This window comes from Vidua chalybeata, chromosome 2 (assembly GCF_026979565.1).
Source record: "Vidua chalybeata isolate OUT-0048 chromosome 2, bVidCha1 merged haplotype, whole genome shotgun sequence".
NCBI lineage: Eukaryota > Metazoa > Chordata > Aves > Passeriformes > Viduidae > Vidua > Vidua chalybeata.
In genome coordinates this window covers 74399452-74421303 of record NC_071531.1, presented here as the reverse complement: position 1 = coordinate 74421303, position 21852 = coordinate 74399452, and the positions used below count along the sequence as shown (strand labels likewise).

General features: G+C 41.8%; 1 protein-coding gene across 6 annotated transcripts in view; it reads left to right on the top strand.

The window, feature by feature from the left end:
* The window catches only part of FOXJ2 (forkhead box J2), a 31447-nt gene extending 10253 nt beyond the window's left edge, over positions 1–21194 (top strand). For 5 of the 6 annotated variants that reach the window (XM_053934508.1, XM_053934504.1, XM_053934506.1 and 2 more), the window contains exons 3-12: positions 9725–10077; positions 10633–10707; positions 12614–12682; positions 13028–13168; positions 13587–13785; positions 15655–15975; positions 16363–16464; positions 16932–17132; positions 17884–17982; positions 18536–21194. In XM_053934508.1, coding sequence (XP_053790483.1) covers positions 9745–10077; positions 10633–10707; positions 12614–12682; positions 13028–13168; positions 13587–13785; positions 15655–15975; positions 16363–16464; positions 16932–17132; positions 17884–17982; positions 18536–18624 — 1629 coding nt within the window. In that variant the 5' untranslated portion in view covers positions 9725–9744 and the 3' untranslated portion in view covers positions 18625–21194. The remainder of the gene's footprint in view (positions 1–9724; positions 10078–10632; positions 10708–12613; positions 12683–13027; positions 13169–13586; positions 13786–15654; positions 15976–16362; positions 16465–16931; positions 17133–17883; positions 17983–18535) is intronic. The other variant, XM_053934509.1, reaches the window with a different exon arrangement.
* The last annotated feature ends 658 nt before the right edge of the window (positions 21195–21852 follow it).

Here is a 21852-nt window from a genome sequence, read left to right as displayed (position 1 = left end):
ACAAGTTTTGAATGTAGAGAAGTGGTCTGGGTTTTGGGAGAGCAATGTTCTCTGCAAGGTTCTGCTATTACTTTGCTGGCTGACCTTGGGCTGCATGCTTCTCCATGCATGGCTTCCCATTTATCCTGGAATAGGTTATTGATCCTTTATAAGGGCTCCAAAGTATAAGGATGAAAACCACTTTATAATGGCTGCCTGCTCTTGCTGCTGATTGCCTTAATTACAATGTGATATTGAACTTAAAACCTTTATATGCCTTTTTTTTTTGGCATTAGGAAACAGTAAAACCCCAATGCGTTTTTGTTTCATTGAAGTGCCAGTCACTCCAAAATTGAAAGATTCTGTATGATTGTGTGCAGTCTAGAACTGTTTTATAAGTTGACTTCAGTATAGATATTCTCACTCCCTTGAAGCTTCTCCTGAGATCTCTAATGACCTTTTCTTGGCCAAGTCGCAGGGTCTCTATTCCATCTTCATCCTTCTTGGCTTCCCTGATGTTTTTGACACTTGATCATGTCCAGTCTTGAAATCTTGTCCTCCCTTGACTTTTGTGACAGTATTTTCCTGGTTTCCCTCCTAACTATTCTAGTCATTCATTCAGAGGCTTAGTAGCCTCTGCACTAAGCTGTTTACCTCTCTCCATTTTTTTTTTTTTTTTTTCATGACTTAGACACAATGACCTACTTCTAGTATCCTCTCTTTGCTTTTCTTTACCTCCTTCATGCCAGGAATATTAAATGATGCAACTTTGCATACCACCTTAACATATTTTTTAAAATTAATTGCTGCAAGTTTAAGACACCTGAGGCCAATATGGAACTTCAGAAAGCTCCTTTGAGATTTGCCTTTGTTTCCTGCTTTCCTCTGCTGCAAGCTTCCACAGCTGGGCTTATAACATGTTCTTGCTCTGAACACACAGTGTAGGACTCATCTTCCGGTTCATGGCCTGAATCTTTTGTTGCTTCTTTGAGTCTCTTTGGGTAACTCTTATGCTTCCTTCTTCATTTACCATCTCTTTTACTGTGAGCTGTTCTTGCTGGCCTCTGACAACTGTGTTACCTTCTCATCTTGTTAGCAGCACGATTGCTGAAGCTGTCCTCCTGGCATGTTTTCTCAACACGTTGCCATCTCCTCCTTGACAAGCCTGTGCTTTGGCTATCATCCATCACATAAGGTTCCATCTTGTTGTGCTCACTCTAAGGGGCCTTCACATTTCTGTTTCTTCCCTATCTGTCGCTGTCCCTTACTGCATTGTCCTTTCCTCTGCTAGCCACCAAGCATGACATTGTGCTTTTCCATTTTTTGCATGAGCATCTCTTTGCATTCTTCCTCAGCTGACTTATACCTTGATACATACAGGAACATTGCCAGCCAATAGAGGCCAGACATACTGGAAAGTACTTATTTCATAGAACCCTAGAATCATTAAGGTTGGAAAAGTCCTCTGAGATCATTGGGTCCCACTGTTAATTGCATATTTGCAATTAGCTGTTTTCAAATATGCAAATAGCCATTATTTGCATTTTTGAAAACTATTCAAAGGTCTAACTGATACTCAAATGTAGTTGTCTTACTGTATGTACCCCACTCTCCCTGACTTCTTTTGTAAAGAAGCATGATTGCAAAAGAAATAAAGGTTGTTACAAGCAAAGACACAATATTTTGAAGACTGGAATGTTCAAGGTTAGAGCAGAATAGTATTTACTTGCAGCTGCAAGGTGACAACTGTGGCAAGCATGTGTATGGAAGAAAGGGACTTCTTTCAGTGTCTGTAAAGAGATGAACAGAAGATTTAGTTTCAGGATGATACACAAAATGGAGCATTTTGTGAGTAGGATGCCAAGCAGCAGTACTAGTGTTTTAAGCAAAAAGAAGCCATTAATTGGTGTGTGTTCTGTGGTAGTTTGGTTCTGAATCCTCTTGAATTTCAAGTCTGGTACAAATATTTTAGAGTTGTGAGCCAGGCAGGGATTGTCAGGTGTTTTCTCTACTGGAAGAGAGTTCTGTCAGTTTGAGAATAACAGCTAACAGAATAGTGAAAAGGAATTATGTTAAAACAGTGGTTGAGACTTAATTTATGAGCCTCACACAGCATTATTTGATTCTTCTGATCATTCTTGAACTTCATGCAGTGCTTTGGTAACCTCAACCCTGGGAGCATGTGCTCTATGTACATTTTGGACGCATGGTATTCAACTAATCTGCACTTGATACTGATTTCCTTTTTTCCTGTGAATTCAGTACGGAGTTCTTGCTACTGCTTGATACCCATTTCCACGAGCGGGTTGTGGTTTGTTTCAGCAACTATTGCAGAGTTCATATTGACTAATCTGATTTCAGTGGTTCAGCCTTTGGTGAACAAGTTCTGACCACTTGCAGTCAGATTTTCATTTTCCCTGTATGTGGCTGACGTTCCTTTCTCTACCATAGAAGCTTTTCACTATTGCTATCATTAAAATGCAAGGCTAACAGTAATGTTTCACTGAGAGACAAATTTTTTAATGTGAATAAAAATACAGTTTTAGTTTATAAACATGTTGCATTCTTTTAACTTGTGTTTCTGTATATATCTTTGCAATGCTCTGCAGATCTTCTGAGCAAGATAGTCTGCACGCTGATCTACTTCTGATGTTGTCTCTAATTTCAGAGACAATCTGGGTATTAAATCAGTGTTTACATATCTTCTGCTGCAGGTTTATTACTGCATGTGATTCTGATAGGCAGGTGAAATCTTTCAGCTTGGGGGCTCTCATAGGGCTAGGGGAAATACCTGCTGTTACCTACTGTTTCTCTACCACAGACTTCCCAGTTTCCAGGGGAAAATTTCATTTCAGATATGTGCTCATAAATTTGACTTATTCCAAAACCAGTTCCCTATACCTTTCTGAGTGTAAGAGTAATTGTTCTGTTAATATTCTTAAAGCAAATGTCAAAGATTTCTCTCCTGCCTTGGCATATGCTTGGAATTACAGCTGCTACTTCCAATGGTGAAATATTGCATAGTGGTACTGACGGTGGAGGGATGCTGCAGAGACACTTCTGCTGTGGTGATGTATTTTCATTGCACTTATTCAAAGTGCTTGGTTTACTTTTTACTTCAGATCTGTTATTGGGAGAGTTGTCATGGGACATTTGGCTTATTATCAGAATAAATCTTTTCTAGTAGTCTTATTACAAAGGAAATAATTTCCAGCTCAAACATATTTTATGTATACCAGTATTCTCAGTATAATTTACTGGTTTTTGACAGGTGTTACACATTTCCCACTTTACCTTACACAGCATCATAAATAAACAAACTGGTCCTAACTTTGAACACATATTTTCAGACTGTCTTAGGAGTGTCTGCAATGTTTGTGTAGTATTTATCAATGCTTTTTTTCCCTGTATGTTTATATAGCAGACAACAAAAACATTTGATTAGTTGGTCTTATTAAAATCTGGCAAAGCCCTAGCTATGCTCAATCCTAGCCTGTTATGCCCATAAAGATACTGCCTCCCTTGACATGAGCATATTTCAGACTTTGGCTATAATGCCATCTGTTGATAAGTTTAAATAAGCGGGTCAGGTTTTGTAAACTATACCATTTGTCAGTTTCAAACGAAACTAGGGCATAATTGCCTTTGGAATTGAATCCTGATGCACTTCCAACACGAGGGTTTGGGTGACTGCATAGTTCTCACAAGACTTCATGCTTCATTAGTACCAAAAATGCCTGCACAGTCAGTGCTGTTCATTTACTAAATTCAAAATACGAATTTGTAGCCTGCTTGTGCACCTTTCACAAAATGGAGGGAATTGAAAGGTCCTATGATAAATGTGCTATCATGATATTTATCTAATCTGTAGTGACAGTGAAAACATTTTTTTTCATTTTTGAGACTTAATATGAATCTTATTTTGTTGAGATTTCTGTTTATTAAAGGAAAATAATATCTGCATAACAGTTTAATTATAACAAAACAATTAGTCCAGCAATTTATATTAAGCTATACATGATCTAAAAGTTTGCATCTTCCTCTAACTGGTAATTTTCAGCACCATCTCAGTGTTTTGTGTGACTTGGAGCAAATTTTCCATTCAGGATACCATAGTCACAGTACTTACTGCCTGTGTTCCATGAAATAGCACTGAGCATTCAGAGCCGTGCTGCCTTGCACACGCAGCAGTTTTGAGCAGGGCTGTGGGGTCAGAGCCTGGTGCATGGACAGGCGCACAAGGTGACAGTTCATACTCAGGCAATACCACACCCTGTGCTCTTAGGTGACGGTAGCTTCCTTTGGTTGGGTCTCTTTTCCCTTTGTGGCTCATGACTAGTGAGTGCCATGTGCCTCCCGTTGCCGCACCTGCAAGCCTATAGTTAATTGGGAAGACATTATTTGGCTTGTTCTACTGCTCCCCAAAAAGGGAAGCATGGTTCTAGGGAATGAGAATTTCTCTTACCTCCTTGCCCCCAGGGATGGGTTTTCCTCCTTTCATATGGCACTGCAGACAGAAAGGTGCTGTCAAACTGCAATGCCTTTCTTTTGTCTGTAGCATGACACCTCTCATTCCTTCCAGGTTAAGTTTCGTTTTATGAGCTATAGCCACCAGCCTCTCTTCCTTTATTTGATTCCAGAAATATAAACATTTCCTGAAGGCTTCTCACAAGTAGTTACCAAGATGATGGATAGCAATTTCAGTCTGGGCAGATAATCAGTATCCTCTTTTCTTATTTCTTGCATGAAACAAGTATTTCTGTGAAAATGTTTGCTTAGAGAAGGTCACATTTTTAAGTGTTTTATTCCTGCTGTCTTAGTTCACACCACCTTCTTTGTGAGGAAAAGCACATATCTTAAAATGGCAAATTTCTCTTCCTTCTAGACTCAGCAAAATTGATTATTTTCCCCTTTTTATATTGGACGAGGACACAGGTGTCCTTGAGTATGTAATTTACACTAGTACGTCAGAACTGCCTGTTTTCACCAAAGTAGAGGCTCTTCATTTCTTCATGCATGCTTTACTTTTACTCCTCACAATGTGACATTATTTCAGAAAGGTTGTAGTCAAATAGTCATTTTTTGACAGTTTTTTTAATCTGCTAAATACCTTAGAGACTAGGGGTCTCTCTGAGTATATTAAATGGATATTGTTAGTTAGATCACTGGATCTGTGTTTCAGGCACCTAAATACAAGTGGTCACCTGTTTATAGGTGTTTCACAGCAATGTCTGTCATTGCTTGCTAGTCTGTTGTGCATTTTTTCCCTCAAAGTTCATGTTAAGAAACTTGAGTCTCCTTTAAATCTGTTTGTCATAGTGTTTTGTTGGATCAGAATACTAGCAAATAAAGCAACAGTGAATTTAAACACAGAAAAATGTAAATGTAGAGATTTATTCTAGAATAGGCATCTTCTGTAGGCAGTACGCAGCATCCTGCCGTTAATTGTATGGCTCCCTGACCAGCCTTTGAATCCAGCCTTAGAGAAGGCTTCAGGCTATAAATGTTTATTAACTGTGTGTTCAGTGTGACCCTTAGTGTGTTGTTCCCCACATTTCATATGTTTCTCTGTCCTGATAGGCAGGTAGCAGTGATCCTGGGTAAGGTCTGACTGGCTTAGAGTGAGCATTTGCAAAGTAGCAAAGTACAGATTTCTTCAGTGCTGCTAAGGGATGGCCTTTACTGCTCCATCGACAGGAGCCTGGCTTGCATTTGCAGCAGGAGCTTCCATTTGCTAGTTGCAAAGATTCAAAGTAAGGCAGTAGTTTTCCTGGAAAGCTGTAGGTCTAGTCCCAAGCAAATTAGTTAAAAGGTTATTAGTTAAAGGTTATTAAAAGGTATTCAATGCAGGGATTTTCTTTAATACATTTTTCTTATGAATTGGACAGATTCTTGTCCCAAACTGTAGTTCGGGATCAGTGCTTGGCTGGACTTTTTGCATCTCTCTGACCTGTCTGAATTGGGATTGTACAGTACAGTACTGTAACTGTTTAGTGCTTGAGACATGAAGATTCTGCAGTACCTTCCAGCTGTTGATGGTGATTATGACCTTGGCTACCCTACCCTTGTTTTTTAAATTCAGCCAAATACATAAACAGATAGCATTTACCTTGTAAAGTGGGAGATTATGAATTCTGCTCTTTGACTTTCTTTTTACTTCTTGAAAATAAATTCTGATGTGCCAGTGTGGTAGGATTTTTAAAGCACCCTTGATTTCAGTTCAGTGTGTTTATTAGTTATTACTGTTTTTTTCTTTGTTTGAGTGGGATCATAAGAGAAGAGTTCAAAAGATTTGCCAGGCAATAAGCTAGGAAAAGAAAGTTGGAAGAATTATTAGCTGCTCTGGTTTGGCAGCAGTCTTGTTTTATCATGCCATTTAGTAGTGTCAAGCTGATGCGCCAAACACTTGGGTCAGGTGAATGATAAATGCAACATAAATTAACAGTAATATTTACTGCATAGCAAGTATTCTTTTAAATAATTTAGTAGCAAATTACACTGGATTAGTTGCTCTGAAAGTGTTCTGGAATTGCCACCTTACCTAATGTTTGACTATGCCTGATTATTACAGATCCCATATTGCCAGCAAATCCAGTAACATGATCAAGAATTGCAAACTTGGAAAAAAAGGTCTTATTCCACTGCTTTGAAATTTCCTATGTGATTGCTGTTTGGTCTGACTCTTCGCTTTCTGTCCTAAATTACTGTCTAGTGTGTATGTTCTTAAAAAGCTGCTGTGTTTTACTGAAAAGTGATTGTTTCAGTACTGGGTGACAAGTGCATATATAGACAGAGGGTTTGTTTTGGTGGTAAGTTTTTTTTTAATTTTTGGATTTTGTTTTCTTGTCAAAGATTTTTATAAGCCAAGGAATGAAAATATTAAATTTCTCAGTGTGGGTGTAATCTGACCCAATTCTAATTTTGCTTATCTCCCTGACAAGTGTATTTTATACAAATGCACAAAAGCTTGTGTACTTGATGATGAGGATATTGCATATCAGCCTTACATTTTACTGCATAGCCAATCATCCCAGATGCTCTACTAACATAATGTGGACAAACCTGAAGCTCTGTGAAAAGAACAGTGCTTTCTTCTGTTTCTTGAATTTCTGGTGTTTCAGTTTGGTATCTTAAACTGCCATAGGCTTTTCTAACCTAATTTTCTTGATTTATGTGCTTGTCTTAAAAAAACAAAAAGGGGGGAGGGGGTGAAACAGAGAAATTTGTGTTTATTTTACTTTGGAGCTGTATTGTTAATGCAACTGATCTTTCATAATGGTTTAACAAGAAGCAGTAATTTTTTTCTGCTTGCACCATAGAAATTAAAATTTATATGAGACAAAAATTTTTATGAGGCTCTCTTACAAAATGAAGCTTTCAACTTAACATTTAGTTCATATTTGTTTTCTTCCAAGTGGGATTCTACTTTTAATGAGGGCTTTTCCTGTGAAGTTATCATGTAAATGTAGCTGTGTTTTGGTTGCTCTGTCCATCCCTACTGGATAAAAATATATTGTTGCTTTTCCCTTGTATTATTCACAAAAGAATAGTCCTGCTCTTTTTTAAAATTAGTGTAAATTTCAAATATTTGATACTAGATTAATCCAGTCAAAAGGAGTTATTCAGTAAAGCACAACTTGAGGGAGCTGGATAATAGAAAGTCTTTTGCAGCTTGGATCAGTTAGCTGTGCAGCTGGTAGTAATGCCTGTCCTAAGTGATAGTGTGGCACATGAGTAGATAGGTAAGTTGGAGCTGATGGGCTTTTCCTTTCCTCCACAGACATAAAAATGTTTCCACTCGCCATAGATGCTGTGGTGCTGCAATTGTACTTCTCAGTCTGGGTGCCTAAGAGTGTGAGTGACAATGTTAGCTGTGCAATTAGGACGTGTTTCCTGAGGCCAGGGCTGTGAAGCCACTGCCTGTGAGGGCTGAGGGATGGATTTTGTTGGGGTATTGTGTAGGTGTTTGAACCCTAAGAGGTGTGGTGAGCACATGCATGGAAATGAAAGGTTTAGTGCATATGAATGCGTTGGAGTATGAACTTCATTGCTTTAGTGATGTGAGAGCACTGGAGTGCAGAAGTGAAAGGTATAGTGCATATGGGTGTGGGGGAAGAACGGATAGCTTCAGTGTCAAAATGCTGGGTGCATCTGTCCCTGGATCTGTGCATCCACACCGTGTTATTGTCAAATGCCTATTTTTAGAACGAGTATCTAATTGGTATTCATGCAGATGGGTGTCTCCCTGTCTCATCTGATCCACTCATCTGAGTGATGCACTCAGTGGGAGGTGTCTGCTGACAAATCTTTCCTAAGCAGAGTGTGTTCGTGTCAGTCTCTTCTCTCTTATATGTATGCAAGCATTTAATTTGCTATACATACATAAGTGTGTTTGTGTGCTTGCCTGTGTATGCTCCAGCATGCTCAAAGACAATACCATTTAATCTTCCGGAAAGACTAATTTCTGAAATGAAAGGTGTAGAATTTGCATGCCTTCAAGACATGATTCTTCTCTTTATGCAAAGAGCAGTGCAAGTCGTGGCCTCGGAAAATTAGCTACCTCAGTCCAGACTTCAAGGGATTGCTCCCAGTATAGTAATGCAGCCAGTTGTGAGTAGGAATGATGAACTTCCTGCTGCCTTGTCTACTGCAACAGACTACAGAAAACTTAGTGTGCTAAGTGTGCAAGTTCTTGCAAGTTCACGCTGCAAAATGTTCTCTTCTTACAAAATAATTGTTATGTAGAAATCCCTGTATACAACTGCTAGCCAGGTGTGGTTTATAATAGGGAAAGTATATAATGGGAAGTACAGGGAAGTATATAATGTTTATGAATTAAAAGATTCTGAGTCTCTTCCTGCAGCAAACTTGTGTGATTTCAGACAAGTAAGTTTTTTCTGTGTCTCAGAATTGGAGAAGATACTTGCCTGCTATATTGTGAATTAAGTGGGAGATATATATATATATATATATATATATATATATTTTTTTTTTTTTTCCTTTTTTTTTAGGAAAAACTGGTTATGGCAGGCAAAGCTTTAACTATTATGAGCTTAATATAGTCTGTTCCAACTTGACATGGTAGATGTAATTATCTATATATAGTATTACGCATGATCTTGGTGTTTTAAATTGAGATGTGTAATCCTAGCTCTAAGGAATAGGATTTATTATAATGTCACATAATGCAAAAAGAGAGACTAGGCCTCAGAGAGAAATTAATTTCCCCTCAAATTAAGATAGTCCTGACTTCACAGATGATCTAATTAAATTGTGGTTTGTGTATGGCATGAGTGAGTATTCCCTTTTAGCTATGATCTTCCTCTTACCTGACACTGTAGACCTACTGGATTGCACGTCATTTTGGTGAAGAGCACCAAGGTTATATGGATTATGCAGTAAAGGAGTGAATGTGATATACCTGCTGAAAGAGCTCCACTTCCCTTAAACAGATCTTAGCTTTTTACCTGGGAACAGTGCCCTGGGTAAGACTGCACTAGCAATGTTACCATCAGTGTGGAAAGGCACTGTCCCAGTGGCTCTCAGTAGGGATGGTCCTCTCTGAGGCACAGTCATAGGCCTTTTGGAATTATTCTGGCTAGCTGTGAATAAGATACATGAAGTAGGATGATCTTCATACAGATGTTTGTGATAGCAGAAGAAGAATGCAAATGGATGTTTCTGTTCTTAGGCTTCACCTTGTTTGTGTCTCAAGGGTTTGCTTTCCTCTCCTTTCTCCTCACAGATATTCCTGCTTCCAGCACCATGGCCTCTGACCTGGAAAGCAGCCTCACTTCCATAGACTGGCTCCCACAGCTTACTTTAAGGGCTACTATTGAAAAATTAGGGGGTTCCTCACAAGCAGGACCTCCAGGCTCTGCCCGAAAGTGTCCCCCAGGCTCACCAACAGATCCCAATGCCACACTGAGTAAGGATGAAGCAGCAGTGCACCAAGATGGGAAGCCACGTTACAGCTATGCCACTTTGATCACATATGCCATCAACTCATCACCTGCCAAGAAGATGACACTTAGTGAGATCTACCGTTGGATCTGCGACAACTTTCCCTACTACAAAAATGCTGGTATTGGTTGGAAGGTGAGGGCTTGCATCACTGAAGTACCCTTTTTTGCCTAATTATAAGACTTTCTTAATTCTATGCAAAATAGCCTCACTGATTAAAATAAGTGATGTAAAACTAAGTTGATCAACTGGAGAAAATGCAGAGCCAGCAGTCCCATTTTCTCTGAGAATTTTGTTGAATGTATGTGGTGGTCCATTAAGAAGGCGTGTGCACAAAACCTACCACCACCAACCAAGAAAAACAACAACAAAACCACCAACCACAAAAAAAAAAAAAAAAAAAAAAAAAAAAAAAAAAAAAAACACCCACAAAACACACATCACTACCATCCTCTGCATCACACTAATACTATTTTCATTGCACCTTCTGTAGGTGTAGAGGTGGTTCAGCCCCATATTACCATCTTAATCCATCCCTTTCCACAGCTTCTGTTCTGCCCCATTCCAGCAATATGTACTGTGCTTTGGCTTTTAAGTATGTACCATCCTATTTTCTCTGCCCCAGTGCATACCTAGAAGACTGTATGTTTTTGTTGTAGCACTTACCTGTATCTCTTACTCTCTCATCAGAATTCTATTCGTCATAACCTCTCTCTGAATAAATGTTTTCGAAAGGTGCCTCGACCAAGAGATGATCCTGGAAAGGTAAGAAATCTGCATGCTCCTGGGCAAGCAATTTAAAACTGCAGGGAAATAAGCTGGGGTTGCCCTTTCTAACTCATGGTTGGAATTTGAAACCTAAAGTGTAGGCAAAAATGGAAGCAGTAGTAAGATTTACTGCAGCCCTTTGGCTACAGAAGCATTTACTTAAAGGGAACCTGTAAAGGAACTTTAAGGGTTTTAATAATTATTTTTCTTATCTGTGATCCTCAGTTGACTTTAAAGATACTGGCAGAGGTTAAAAGTGTGATTGAATGTACTTTATTAGTTTTGTTTCTTTTTCTTCTTTATCTTTGTGTGTAAAATGTGGATATAGTCCAACCTTCTGTTATGAGAGAGCATAGTGGCTGATGAACAGTAGGACTATGATGTGACATCATGGATTTCATGGAGGCAAGGTCCATGGAAATGAGAGCAGAATTGCTACCTATATAGATTGCAAAGTATTTGGTGTTGGGAAAATATGTCATCACATTGTTTAAATCTGTAGAAATTATTTACGAGTAAAACTCAAGAATTTAGGAATATGTTGGCTAACTAAAGACTGGTAAAGCTCTGATAGTAGGCATAGGTTGTAAGGGGGAATTGCTAGCAAAACCAAGACTTGGCATCTTGGCATGCAGATCTTACTGTCTGAAAAAACCCACAACCAAACAAGCAGGAGGAGATGGTAGGGGCAAGAAGCTATGTATTTAGACACAAGGAGTGTCTCTTCCCCCTCATCCTAATGTTACAAGAAAGGACCATTTGCTCAGGCCTTTATTTCAGGTTATATTTAAAGGACTCTCTGGTGCTCAGTTGGCATCTATAAATGGAAATAGTAGATCTTTGAGGATCACAGCTCAAAAATACCATTAATTATGTGGCTTATTCCAGGAAATCCTAACTAACTTAAGGATATATGTTTGCAGGTGTTCATTGGCATGTTGGGCTGGGTTTATAATGAAAACCTGTGCTTGTTGCTTATTCAGATTATTCAGATCTCAATGGGAGGTTAAAACAAGCTAAATCCACTTCAGAGTTTTTATACTTAGTGAGAAGACAACACACATAATTATACACTGTTTTATGTTGAAAGGGAGGTCTAGGGATTGACATGTACCCGTATCCTTTTCCAGACAGGAACAGTCACATTAGGCTGATGAGATTTGTCAAATTTTGAATATCTCCAGGGATGAGGTAGCAATCTACTAGTGCTGCAACACCATCATTGTGAAGAAAGTTTTGTTTATATCTAACTGTACTTTCCCTTGCTGCAACTTGTATTTGTTGCTTCTTCCTGTGCTGTACATTTTTGAGAAGAATTTGATTCTATTGTCTTTTATAATATGCTTGCACAGTTGAAGACAGTGGTTTGATCCCTGTAGCTTTTTCTTATCCAAGCTAAACAGACCTCTCTGTACATAATTTGGTTTAGTTCTTAACCATGGTTTATTTCTTAGCCATCATGGGCCCTCTGCGGATGCTTGAAGTGGAGTCTGACAATCATGAAAAAAGAGCAGTCCTTCTGGCTGTCTCTGCCAAATACCAACGTTGAGTTGGTTCTCCTGAGTTAATCGTAAATTCAAGTCGTGAGGAAGCCACTGAAAGGAGTGTGCAGGCCCAAAAGAGTTCACTTAGCTTGGCTCAAACCATCCTTTTGTGTCCTGTCTCAAGAGTGATGGAAAGTAGAGGATTCTGCCTTCCACCAGTAGCATTGTTCCTCGTAGTTCAATGCAACCCAGTGCAAGAAAGGAATCTCTTGGCAACACCCGAGTCTCAGTTGTCTGAGGTTATAGAGGATGGTCCTTGTGGTCCTAATGTTTAGTTGGTGCTGCCTTGAGTCAGCAGCCCCCTACTTCAGGAAGCTCTGTGATTTCATCATTCATTCACCAGTGGGTCTTTTTTCCAGGGCTCTTATTGGACAATAGATACATGTCCAGATATATCTCGCAAGAGGCGGCATCCTCCAGATGATGACGTGAGTGTTTTTCTTTCCACACAGCATGGAGCTGGGAATTCCCTTCCAGCACCAGACCATGATAAAGTTTTGGGGTCAGGGTGTACAGATGGGCAGACAAAGGCCAGGACTGAATGAACTAGTGTGTATGTCCTGTTGGTTGTCTGTTGTCGCTGCTATTCAGTAGCAAAGTTGATCTTGTTTGAAGTCCTTTATCCTGACTTTTCAGTGACTAAGGCCCAGTCCTCCTCTTTTTTAAGCCATGAACTTCTACAGCGGGGGAGCTGGCTTCCCATCTGCAGTTTCACTTCTCCATCTGTTTTTGATTTCTGCTCCTTTCCTTTTCTCTTTCTTCCCCATCCACAGATACCACAAGACTCCCCAGAGCAAGAGGCAAGTAAAAGCCCCCGAGGGGCTGTTCCAGTCAGCACAGAAGCTTCTTTGCCACCTGAGGCCACCCCTCAGATGTCGATCCAGAGCACTACCCCCATTGCTAACTACAGTCAGGTGAGCCGCAGAGAAAAGGATAGAAGTGGGAGGAAAAGGAGAGTGGGAGGAGTGCATGAATGGAAAAGCGAAGTGGTGAGAAGAGGGAATTGTGAAAATTGAGATACGGAGGCAAAAATAAAAAGAAGGGAAGAAGCTGAAATTGCAGAGATAGAAAATAAGGAGGAAGTGAATTTTAGCAAAGGGTTGGATGGGGATAAGGATAAAGGCATAATGGTATTAGCTGAAGAAAAGGCTGGAGCCATTGTGCTGTGGTTGGTTGGTGTTCCTCAAGAAAAATGGTGTTTGGGAAGATGTGTTGGAAGATGAGCTAACTGATATGGAATATCAGTGCATGTTCTATGTGTATCTAGTCTCATCTCTGTCTCAAGCTGAAAATCCTAGTACAGGCTAAAGGCCTTATTTCTGCCTCCCCTAGCAGGGTGCAGGGCCTGTGGATGTTGCCTCTACTGTAGCAGGGGGGCAGGGCCGTGAAGGGGCCGATGTGCCACCTCCGCTGTACAGTGCCAACCATGACTTCAAGTTCTCCTACTCCGAGATCAACTTCCAGGATCTTAGCTGGTCCTTCCGAAATCTCTACAAATCCATGCTGGAGAAATCATCTTCCTCTCAGCACGGTGAGTAACTACATGCGTCATGTGGGGTGGGCAGGTATCTGCCCACACAGTCTTGTCCATTTGGCATCTCTAAGATCTTTCCTCGTTTAGGAGCCTGTGCAAACAGACTTTCCTTCTTTGGCATGCTGTAATTACTTCTGCCGGGAGCTGATAAGAAATCTGCACATTCTTTCATGCATTGCTCCCCCTAGTTCTCTCAGAATAAAAAAGCACAATGATTTAAAAATGCCTTGTGTTGATACAAATGCAAATACTAAAATGGCAGAAGCTGAGAAAAATGAAGTCCTGAAGAAAAGCATGTCAGAGAAACATTCGCAGTCTGTCAGACTAGAAACTCTTAAGAGGGAGGGGATTGTTGCATCTGGAGTTTCTCAAAAGGAGAGTGGAAAATCGTCATTGCTCAGATCAGATGTTAAAAGTAGGACTGTACAAGGCCTTGGAAAATTGAGCTTTGTGGGTTGAGAGCAGAGAAGAGAGGGCCTCCAACTCCATTCATGTCTTGCATTTCTGGGAGTGAATAAGCAGCCAGAAGAGGGCAGAATCACTTCAGGGATGAGATGTCCATGGAAAATACTTCAGAAGAACTTTCTTTCTCCCTTTAAACAGTCTTCTAAATATTAATCTGCTGTAAAAAAGAATATGTTGTTACATGAGCTTTTCACCTGTGCTATCAGCCATCACACAGTGCAGGCAAAGTTTGCCACTCCAGAAAGGGCCTCCTGAACTTGAAGCTTCAGTGAAATAAAAATGTATATATTTTCACTGCTTTCATCATGCTGGCACTCCTAATAGGAGCCTGTCATGTAAGGTGGTGTAGTATGAGCAAGCTAGAAAAATGTAGAGAAGAACCTTGACTTGGTGTGTTCCTCTGATTTTACAATCTTAGCAGCTGTCTGTTGTTCTTTTCCCTCCAAGCTGTAAGCTGCATGGCAGTGTAGGAAAACTTGCAGTTTTGGAAAAAAATTTTGTTGGCAACTTTTGAGTCAGGATGGCAGTATTCATCCTTTTGCCTCAGGACAGTAGTAGGATACTCAAAGGGTTGATGTTGAATCTAGTGAAAATGTGAGGCATCTCACATTTTTTTGGTCAAGTAAGGGTACTCAAAGGAAGAAGTGAGTTGCTCAGGTTAATGGCATGCAGTGCCCCTGACTGTGGTTTTCCACAGAGGTCTGCAGTGTAAGGAGAGATTGAACAGAGGAAGCAGATAGAAGAGATATGCTGAGCTCCTGGTGTTGAGGAAGGATGGAAAATATCTGATGCTCTCACATGTAGGGGTTGCCTGAAATACAGGAGGATAGAAATGACACACCCAGTGAGTCAGGAGGAACGAAACTAATAAAGGAGCCCTGGTGTGTGCAGTGTGCTCTTTGTACAAAAGCAGAGTCTTTTATGACTTCTTATGATCGGTGTGAGAAAAATTGTGAAGATTCCTGACCAAGCTGCTTGTAAGAAGGGAACTTGAAGGGAGTCTTTGGAAACGAGCAAGTCAGATACATGAAGTTATCGATTTTCTAAATGTTCTACTGTTTAAGTATGCTTAATGGTCATTTATAGGAAAGCAGTGTGTGCTTGACATTTCAGGAGAGGTTGGGTTACTTTGGTAAGTCTAGGAAAAAATTCAGGGAGGAACTTAAGTGCCTAATGCTGTACTGAAATCCTCCTGGGTCTTTGTCGTAGAGCCTTTTGTTTTGTGTCTGGAGCACAGCAAGGGCATAACTGCACAGGTGATGGTTGCTGGCAGCCTGTAGAGGGCACTCCTAAAGTTTCATAAATAGCGGGATGAGCAGTGTGAAATTAGAGCTGGATAATGTAAGCATAGGTCTGATCCAGGCTTTCTTAAAGCTCCCTCCTCTTTCATTTACTCGGCAGGTTTCTCTTCACTCCTTGGTGACATGCAGCCCTCCAACCACAATTACTACATGTACCAGCAGCAGCAGCAGCAAGGCCCCTCCTCAGTAGGTGCTGCTCCCCCACTCCACACTCCAACCCCAGAGGGCTGCCCATCCCAAGGAGGAAAGCAGCAGGGTGGTGAAGGTTATGGCCCTCCACCAGTGATGTCCATGCACCCACCCCCGATGCAGCATGGAGGTTACCACCAGCATCAACAACATCACCCACACTCCCACCCACAGCAGCAGCCACACCAGCAGCAGCAGCAGTCACAGGCTTCAATCAACAATGCTGGCTTTGGTGAGTCAGGGGTCATGGAAGGGGAGCAGGGAGGAGCCCCCAGACAGAAATCCCACAAGTGAGCTTTCCCTAAGGAGTGCCTACTTGTGTGTAGAAAATGGGGGAAAGCCAGATATGGTTGAAATTGGAGAAGGAAATTTCTTTCTTACCTGGAGAATGGAAGGTATATCTACCCTGGGTTTGGGATTCTGTTAAGGGATGGGATGCAGCATAAAGTTAAGGCCTTAGTGAAAAGGGATATACTGCCCCTGGTTTTCCAAGGGAGAAAGGATTTCTAGCTGCTGTAGCATCAGGCTCTTTGGTGAAGAGGGGCCAATCTTTTTAAATTAAGAGGTGGAGAGAGAGGGTGATCTATATTGTATTAATCTTGTCCCCGTTTCATTCCAGCATTTCCCCCTGATTGGTGCTCCAACATTGATTCCCTGAAGGAAAGCTTCAAGATGGTAAACCGGCTGAACTGGTCTAGTATTGAGCACTCTCAATTCTCAGGTCAGTGTTGGCCTAGTGACTAAGGCTAGTGACTCAATGACTAGAGCTGTAGTCTAGAATATGCAAGTGCTGTGCAGGGATCTTTTTTTCAATGTAACTGTGGCAAGTGCCTGGATTTCTCAGTGATTCACCTCATTTTAAAAAAGAGGTGTCCTACTTCATGGGTTCTGTTAAAGATCCTGAAACACTTGAATGAATACTGCAGGACTTGGGGCAGGGAGAATTAAGTCATAAATATATGTCAGAAAGCTGACTGAGATTTTTCCTTTCAACTCTTCTTTGCCCTGCCTGAATCAGTGTGACAGTATCTTAGATGTGGAACTGTTCAGGAATCTGGTGACAGATTTGAAACTATAAAGTTTGGTTTGTGAGGAGGAGGTAGGATTTAGGGACAGAAGACAGAAATTCTTTGCAGGGAAGATCACATTGTGACTACTGTCTTTGACACTCTCCTCTGTCCCCTGTAGAGCTCATGGAGAGTTTGCGCCAGGCTGAGCGGAAGAACTGGACGCTGGATCAACACCATATTGCCAACCTCTGTGACTCCCTTAATCACTTCCTTACCCAGACTGGTCAGCTGCCTCATCTGGTTGGCCCACAGCAGCCCCCTCGAATCTCTGATTCTTGTGCCCTGAACAGTGGCAAACAGGAGCAATCCATGAACCAAGGTAATTAGGAGGCGACTAAAATGACGTACAAATGAAGGCCCAGTTCTGTGAGTATCCTGAATTACTTGCAGCCTTACCAGGCAATGCAGCACTGAGCAGCCCAGAGCTAGGCTGTCAGAGCTGTTTATACCAACTCAGCCTTCTCTGGCTTTAAAGATCTGGGATGTCCTATACCTGTGGTCTGGACAGACTGCTGTTATGTGATGCATACTATTGACAGGCAACCTCCAGGCAGGAATATATTTAAAAGGCAAACCTGGAAGAGGAGAAGAGGATGGTATTTTTTAGGTGACCATCAGAGGAATGCCAAGGTAGAGAGTTTGCTATTCCAGATGGCAGGAACAGTAAAGGAAAAAGCTCCTGCACCGTTGCTGGAGAAATACTGTACAAGGAGTAGGGGATGCATTCTGAGGAGGGGATATGGTGGTCTTGATAGAACTGTAATGTTGTGTGTCATCTAGTACTGAACTAAATGGATGGATGATATTGAGCCAGCTTGTAGTGTTTCTGGATGAAAATTTTCTTCTCTTACAATAATAGAGAAACTCCTGCTGGTTTCAAGAGCAAGATCCCTGACCAAGCCATAGCTTGGAGTTAGGACTCAACAGCTGAACATCTCCTCAGTATCCTGTGGGTCTGAGTGAGTTGCTCTGTGGCTGAGCTGCCGCCCAGTCTGGGCCAAGACTTCTGACCTGAACATTAACCATTGTTTTGTTTTTTTTTTTTTCCCTTAATTAATTTCCTTTCTCAGTGAACTCCTATGGTCAGCCCCAGCCTCCCCATCTCTTCTCCGGGCCATCTCCTATGTACCAGATTTCTACCCAGGACTCTCCTGGATATAATCGCCCAGGTAAGGGCATTAAGGCATATTACACCAATGAATATTAAAGAACTGGTTCCCAACCCCTTTGTGCATTTCTCCCAAAGCATTTAGTAATCAAATGGAGCACTGTGGGTAGAGAGGGAGCGTGGACTGCAAGGGGCCCTCCATTTAGGGCTCTGTGATACTCTGGGAACGTTTAGGATTTCAAAGGCCTGATTTCTTTCACTTCACATAAACAGTCTTCTAGCTTAGCCTCACCCTCAGTTAAGTTGTTTGAAGACAGCTGTACATGAGAAGCTTCTGTTGATAAAGTCATTTGTGCTCTATCAGCAGTCAATTATGAGGTAAGTAAAGGAGGCTGAAACTTCTGTAGAAGCTACTGTGGAGAATTTCACAACAGAACATTCCCAGACACTGGTAGATACTGACAGAGATTAATGCCAGTAGTGTTCTTGCTTGTTAGAGTGTTGGAAAGAAGGCCCAAATTTGATTTCTTTTGCCCAAGGCCCCACTGTGAAAAAGCATGTAGTTTTAGAATCTAACTCTTCTCTTTCCTTCTTCTTTCTTGTTTTTGGCTCAGCTCATCATCTGGTCCCTCGGCCTCCAGGACCTCCTCCAGGCGCCAATGAGGAAATCCCCGATGATTTTGACTGGGACTTAATCACCTAGCGAGTTACAGACTTGATAGTCCGTCCTTTATGAAGGACGTGAGAGGGGAGGGGGACATGGGGTCAATGGTGTCAGCACCACCCTCCCCAGCCTCCCTGCCTTGCCTGTATATAGATATATATTCTCTATCTCCGCCAGAGAAGCCACCGCAAGATGCTGCCGAAGATAATCCTTCCTTGCGTCCTGTTTTATCTTCTTTTCTTCTTTTGTTTATTATTATTATTGTTATTATTATTATTATTACCAATAATTGAGCACAGCCCTCCCCCTCCTCCGGTGGCCTCAGACGCATCGGATCGGCTCTTTCATGTTGCGCAGTGCCCTGTGGAGGGCGGGAAGATGGGTCCTTGGTGCCATGAAAAGACCTTGGAAGGTTGAATCCTCGAGTGCATCTTTCTCTGCCTCCGTTATTTTGCGTTTAACAATCCCTCTTTCCCTTCAAGGTGGCCGGTGAATCTGTCGTATTGGCTACTGGAGTGAGAGAGCTAGTGGACCCTGGGAGCCTGTAGTTATGTTGTTTCGTAAATGTTGTAAAGGTCAGGGGGCTGAAGGGGCACTGGAGGGGTGATCTTAGCTCTGTTAACTTTGTTGCACCAGCAGGAACAGCAAGAAAAGAAGTGGTGTTCCCAAGTACAGAGAGATGGTAATCCCTGAGGTAGGGAGAGCTGAGCTGAGCTGGGAGGGCAGACCTGAGTTTGGAGAAAGGAGAATGTAGCAGAGATGGTATTTCAGCTGAGAAGTTGGGTTTCAGAATGTGGTGCCATCTGTGAAGACTGAGAGATTTTGAGGGAATCCTGACCCATTTCCTACACTGCCTTTTGCAGTCTCTAGGTGAAGCCTACATACCCATCAGGTAAAGAAGCAGTCAGGGGTGTCATGCGTGATTGAGCAAATTCTGTTCCCCAGAGCTTTTAATTTCACCCCACACCCCTTCAAGCCCTTTTTCAAAATATGTAGTGAGGCTCTCCCTTTTATATGCAAATTTGGAAGTTTTCTCCCATCAGTATTTGTCCAATTGTTATTTGGTCCTCCACCCCTCATATTTCTTTGGAGGCTGTCTTTGCCTATGGTTGAGAGTGCCAGCAACAGGAGTCTGGCTATGTAGGTGCACGTCCTCCATCAGTGGTTCCCACTTGGTGAATGGGCTCGTGGTGGGCAGAGGAAGCTGCTGTGCAGAGTGGGGCTGAACTGGGGGGCTGCTGGTCAAGGGCTTTACCCTCTGGTCAGGGACCAAGAGGCCCTTGGAAGCAGTTTTTGTAAGAGGGGCATGAGGGGAGAGAGGAAGCAGGGCAGGGTTTTGAACCAACCAGCCAAAGAGTGTAGTATGAAAGGGAGGAGGGTGTCTCAGACCCCTTGCATTTCAGCTGGGGAGATGATGTAACCTAGTGTAAATCCTGAAGGATGAACTTTGTCAGCACGTGCAAATCAGGAAGGTGGAAAAGGTGCAGGAACGGGAGTGAGCATTGAGATGCTTCCTCCCCCAAGTTGTGTCCTGTGTTCCCCTTCATTTCTCATAGGACTCTGTTCTGTCAAACATCTTGTTTCTTCTTAATATTTTGTAAAGCCTCCCCCAGCCCTTATTCCGTATTTACCAGTGAAGGGAATAAATGTGGAAAGAGACTATCATGGCTGCTTGACAGACCTAGAGCACAGGAGTAAAGTAATAAACTGTATTCTGACTGCAGGAAGGTGGAGAACTAGCACTGCTTTTTAAATTTGCTGTAGGGATAAACAAATTGGAAATTGGATTGTTGCCAGGGAAGTGGACAGTGTCTCATTGCATTGGAAGGGGAGAACAGCACTTTTTTTTCTTTTTTTTTCCTTTTTTTAATTTTTTTTGTTGGGTGTTTTTTGGTTTTTTTTTTTTTTTTGTTTTGGTTTTTTTTGTTTTGTTTTTGTTTTGTTTTAAATGTGTGTTTGGGGGGGCGTTCATCATTGAACATTTCCAAGAGAAATGAGGAATCCCAGACAGCTTCAACATGGAGTCAGCTGTTATCTCTGCTGCCTCAGGATGGGAATGATACAGATTTGGAAGCATGTGTGATAGGTTTCTGTGGAAAGTGGCACTGGAGACAACAATGAGAGACAACTTACGGCAGGTGCCAGTTAGTGTTTTGCAGTGGACATTACTGAGAGCTGGCCCCGTGGAAGTCTGAAAACACCACCGGAAGAAAAAACAAACCAAGATGGCTCCTTCTGCGTATCCAAGTGCTCCTCATTTGCATATTTGCCTCATTTGCGTATTAAGTTGTGCCTCATTTGCATATGTAAATACATGCCGGTCAGTGTGCAAATTAGCCTCGTTCCTCTGCCCCTGAAATCAATGTGTGGTGTTAGTGAGTGGTAAGACATCGATGGGTGGGTGTGGAGCTCTGCGGGTGCACTGGCACCGGCCTGCAGGCAGGGCAGGGGGGCCAGCCTGGCCCACAGAGGGGTCTTGCAGGCCCCTCCAGCCTGATGTGGCCCCAATGCCTCGTGTCAGTGGTCAGGGAGAGAGGGGCGTGGTCTCACGAGTTTATTTTTGTGCATGCTTTCTTAATAAAAAGAAAAAGTGAATGTTTATGGTTTAACTGTTTTGGTGCCAGTATTGATTTTTTTCTTTCAGCGGCGCCTGTCAGGATGGCTTGATTCCCACCTTAAAATTTGGGTGTGGACATGGCTAAATGGACAGCCCCACACCTGGCTCTTCTTTAGATGGAGACTTTTTAGGATTTTAAGAGCTGAAGGTTCTTATAGCTGGCTGTTCTCAGGGCAGTGAGATCTGAGAGTCTTTCAATTCATGCTCACCAGAAAGGCAGAGTGAAAGCTCTACCAATGCTTAGTGTCTATTTGTCTTAATATTTGCTGACCTTTCTCTTTTAAGGAAGAACACTAAAAGCAGATTTTAAACTGCTTCTTTAGAGTACCTAGTAAATATATTTCTGCTTTTCAAGAGCGGGGAACATTCAAACTTGGAAACACCCCAAATAGCCTGACTGGATGAAACTTTTTCTCCACTGGAAGGACATAAGAAGCACATCTCTCTTGTAAAGAGAGCTCAACATGATTGAGCCACAACATGGTTTTTCCCTACCTTCTTAGGGTCAGATTGGAGGTTATCACTTCTCAGTTCCAGGGTTTTGCCAAATGGCTGATAGTCCAGCAGTCACCTAATCTTGGGTCATCAGTGACTGCATGCTCAAATTCTGCTCACGTGCCATCTCAAAATACAGTAGGTACATTTGGATA